The 4,342-nt window shown below is 45.9% G+C and overlaps 1 protein-coding gene across 1 annotated transcript in view; it reads right to left on the bottom strand.

Annotated features, from left to right (window-relative positions):
• Syt11 (synaptotagmin XI) overlaps positions 1-4,342 on the bottom strand; it is a 26,265-nt gene that overhangs the window by 10,992 nt on the left and 10,931 nt on the right. Inside the window, exon 2 of the mRNA XM_013015165.1 lies at positions 2,322-3,148. Coding sequence (XP_012870619.1) covers positions 2,322-3,148 — 827 coding nt within the window. The remainder of the gene's footprint in view (positions 1-2,321; positions 3,149-4,342) is intronic.

Here is a 4,342-nt window from a genome sequence, read left to right as displayed (position 1 = left end):
ACAGTGTCACTTCTGGTTTTCTGGTGGTTTATTGGAGATAAGAGTCTCACAGACTTTCCTGCCCAGGCTGGCTTTGAACTTTGACCCTCAGATCTCAGCCTCCTGAGTAGCTAGGATTACAGGTGTGAGCCCCTGGTGCCTGGCTTATCTTCTTGGTTTTTAAATTAGCATACTAATGTAACTATCTCAAGGGTTTGATCATCTAGAAAACATTGCCTACTGTGCATCTAATGTGGAGGTAGGGTGAATTGAAAATGAATAATCACTGAGTAAACAGTAACGCTTAATATTATCAGCAAGTAAAACATCATGAAATAGAATGAACATCTTCAAGAACCTTAAGAGTAATGCTAGAAAGTGTGTGTGTGTGTGTGTGTGTGTATGTGTTGTGTGTAGATGAATGCAGGGAATAGGCTGGAAGAAAAGACTAAATAGAATATTTGGGCCAGGAAAAATGAATACAGCAAGTATTATGGACTTCTTATGGCACCTACCACACTGTTTATATACTAATTGACAGGGGCTGGGAAAGTGGCTCAGTGGTAGAGCGCTTGCCTTGCATGCATAAGGCCCTGGGTTCGATTTCTCAGCACCACATAAGCAAAAAGAAAAAAGCTGAAGTGGTGCTGTGGCTCAAGTGGTAGAGCGCTAGCCTTGAGCTGAAGAGCTGAGGGACAGCGCCCAGGCCCAGAGTTCAGGCCCCACAACCGGACCAAAAAAAAAAAAAAATTGACAAAAGTGCTTGTCTTTCTCCTCCATTAAAGCAAGAACTCCACAAGGCAATAATATACCAAGTATATTACCTGGTTGGCTCCTTATAACTTTGTAGAAAGGCAATGTCATTAGCAGAGGAAACAGAGGCTTAAAGGAGTTCAGTAACACCCATTGTCCTGCAGCTGGAAAGCCATAAGCTAGAGTGAAGTTAGGCAGTCCAAGTGCTTCACCACAGAACTACTCTGCCTCCTAATCATGAAAAAAATGAATGATCCAGTAGTGTGGAGTGGAGGCACACTGTTTCCACTTGTGAAATTAATTCAAAGTCTAATATTGGCTCAGTGGCAGTGGGGAGAGAAGACAGGGTGGAGGGTTCATAGCCTTCTAATTTAAACAGAGGAGAGAAGGGATGGAGAGAGGGGAGGAGAGGTCACTGTGGCAAAGCTTTGTGCCTGAAGGTGAAGCAATTAAGTTGCATTTATAAAACATCTACAAAAAGACATATACATAATGCTATTCTTAGGTTTGGGCTAGGAAAAGAAAGTAGAGAACAAAATTACTGAACTATGTGTGTGTGTGTGTGTGTGTGTGTGTGTGTGTGTGTGTGCCCGCGCGCGCGCGCTGTTTCTAGAGCTTGCGAACCTTTTCTTTTTCTTTTTTTTTTTGGTAATTGGAAAGAAGAACCCCATGGACTTTCCTTCCTGGGCTGGCTTTGAACCTCAATCCTCAGATCTCAACCCCCCGAGTAGCCAGGATTATAGGTATGAGCCACCAGCTACCAGCCTGAACTTAACAAAAATTTTTATGATGTTTCTCAACAGATAAATTTGCTTACTGGAAGATCAGATATCATTTTGGAGAAGAAATTAGTCCCCATACTCTGGTGGGATGCAGGCTATAGCACTGTGGGCCAGCCTGCTCCAAATAGCTGGATACAGCATCAGGTTGATAACCTCCAAGTGGAATTTTAGAAGCCATCTGCTAGTCTCTCCTCAGGCAGCTACTTATTGAAGGAAGTAATCTGTGAGGCCCTCTGTTTTACTTTGACCATAGCTTGTCTTTGCCCAGCTAACCTCTTTTTTGCCAGCCATTCCTCTCTCCTTTCCATTTCTTTCCTGAGGTTTTTTTTTTTTTGGTCAGTCCTGGGGCATGAACTCAGGATGTGAGTGCTGTCCCTGGGTTTCTTTTGCTTAAAGCTAGTACTCTACCACTTGAGTAACACTGCCACTTCTGGCTTTTTCTGTTTATGTGGCACTGAGAAATTGAAACCAGGGCTTCATGCATACTAGACAAGTACTCTACCTCTAAGCCACCTCCCCAGCCCTTTTTCTTTTTGTGGTTGCGGGGCTTGAACTCAGGGCTTGGGCACTGTACCTGAGCTGTTTTCCTCAAAGCTAGTGCCTTAACACTTTGAACCACATGCCCACTTCCAGTTTTCTAGTGGTTAATTGGAGGTAAGAGTCTCACAGACTTTCCTGCACATGCTGGCTTTGAACTATGATCCTCAGATCTCAGCCTCCTGAGTAGCTAGGATTACAGGTGTGAGCCACCAGCACCCGGCTTCATCCTCAATCTTACTATCCTTCCCCAACACTCTTCCTCCTCACCTGAATGTTCCTCTTGATGATGTCCCTGGTAAGCTGTACTTTGCCTGTGCTGGGGTCCACTCCTGCCAATGGCACCATGACTTCCCCAATGACATCATCCCGAGAGAAGCGATCAAAGCTGAGGACGAGGAAATGTAGCACCAGGTCCTGCAGCTGGCTGTATGGGATGCCATAGAAGGTGAAGGTCTCATCAAACACGGGGTCCAGGGTCTTCCGTAGCACTCTGGTCTTTACCCGATGCCGCTTGTCAGGAAGGATGGTCATTTTAATGTAGGGGTCAGAGCCCTGGGTCTGGTCATCCATCACGGGCAGCCCATGGGCTTCCTGGATTGTCACCACCAGAGCCTTCTTCGGGAAGTTATAGTCCACTGAGAAAGTGAGGGATCCTAGCATGACATCTTCCTCTGGAGATGAAGGAGAGGTGGTTTTGCTCTCACCAGGGGTCAGGCTCGTAATGGGGCTCCTCAGTTCTTCCCCATAATCCATTTTGATGGGTAATTGGTCTATACAAGATCTAGAGCTTGGTCCTCTGGGGCTCTTGTCTCGGCTCAGCAGACCAGCCTCTGCTGCATCCACCAAAAGGTTCCCTCGTCCATTCTCCCTTCCAGGACCATCTTTGTCTCTCCTCACTTTGATGATTTTCTTCTTGTTGCTGAGGGTCTCAGGGTATATGCTGATGCCTTTGAGCATGTGAATAAACTTGTACGGTGGGGTCTTGTGCTTCTTCTCTGCCTGCTGGTGGCAGCACGTCCAGACAAAGACAGTCACCGAAACACATACCACCAACACAGAGGCCCCGATGAGACCAGCCACCACAGGTGACACATCTGAAGGTAGAGACCAGAGATATGTCAAGGCAGGTGGACTTCAACTACTGGCCATAGCTCCTCTCTACTCATTGTCTCTGCAGGAGCCCAGCTAACTTGTAACCAGGCCTCCACAGGAGAAGCCACTCATCTTGGTTTTGGAGCTTCTCTCTCCTCTTAGAGATGGCTTCCTTTCCCATCCCACCCAACCCATGCCCAATGCCTTTTCTTTTTTATTTTGCCAGTCTTGGGCTTGAACTCAGGGCCTGGGCACTATCCCTAAGCTTCTTTTTGCTCAAGACTAGCACACTTGAGCCACAGTCCCACCTCTGGCGTTCTCTGTGTATCTGGTACTGAGGAATTGAATCCAGGGCTTCATGCATGCTAGACAAGCACTCTACCACTAAGCCACATTCCCAGCCCCATTCCTTTTTTTTTTTTTTTGTGCTGGTCCTGGGGCTTGAATACAGGGCCTGGGTACTGTCTCTGATCTTTATGGCTCAAGGCTAGCACTGTACCACTTCAGCCACAGCTTTACTTCTGGCTTTTTTTTTTTTTTCTGGTTCTGGGGCTTGAATTTAAGGCCTAGGTACTGTCCTTGAGCTTCTCTGTGCTCAAGGTAAGCACTCTATCATTTGAGCCACAGCACCACTGAGGAATTGAACCCAGGGCTTCATACAAGCACTATTCCACTTAAACCACATTCTTAGCCCCTACAGTTGGCTTTTTATCTCCAATTAAGAGATTAAGAGCCTCAGGGACTTTCCTGCCTAGGCTAGTTTTGAACTGTGATCCTCAGATCTCAGCCTCCTGAGAAGCTAGGATTACAGGCATGAGCCACTGGTGCCTGGATATCATGCCCTTTCCTTCCTGCCATACGTGGGCGATATGTTTAATTTCTTCACAAAACCTTGTTTCAATTTTTTTCCCCTTTGTGCTATACTGGTACCAGTACTTTAACTCAGGGCCTGAATACTGTTCCTTAGCTTTTTTGCTCAAGGCTAGGTATTGTATCACTTGACTACAGCTGGCTTCTGGCTTTGTGGTAGTTAATTGGAGATAAGAGTCTCTCGGACCTTCCTGCCTGGGCTGACTTTGAATCTTGATCCTCATATCTTAACCTCTTAAGTAATTAGCATTATAGGCATAAGCCTATAATGTAATATTATAGGCTCCTGGATGACAAAGCCATCTTTCTTTCTTTCTTTTTTTTTT

Source organism: Dipodomys ordii, unplaced genomic scaffold (genome assembly GCF_000151885.1).
Source record: "Dipodomys ordii isolate 6190 unplaced genomic scaffold, Dord_2.0 Scaffold26, whole genome shotgun sequence".
Lineage (NCBI taxonomy): Eukaryota > Metazoa > Chordata > Mammalia > Rodentia > Heteromyidae > Dipodomys > Dipodomys ordii.
Note: the sequence above shows the minus strand (reverse complement) of the source record. Positions and strands in the feature narration are given on the sequence as shown.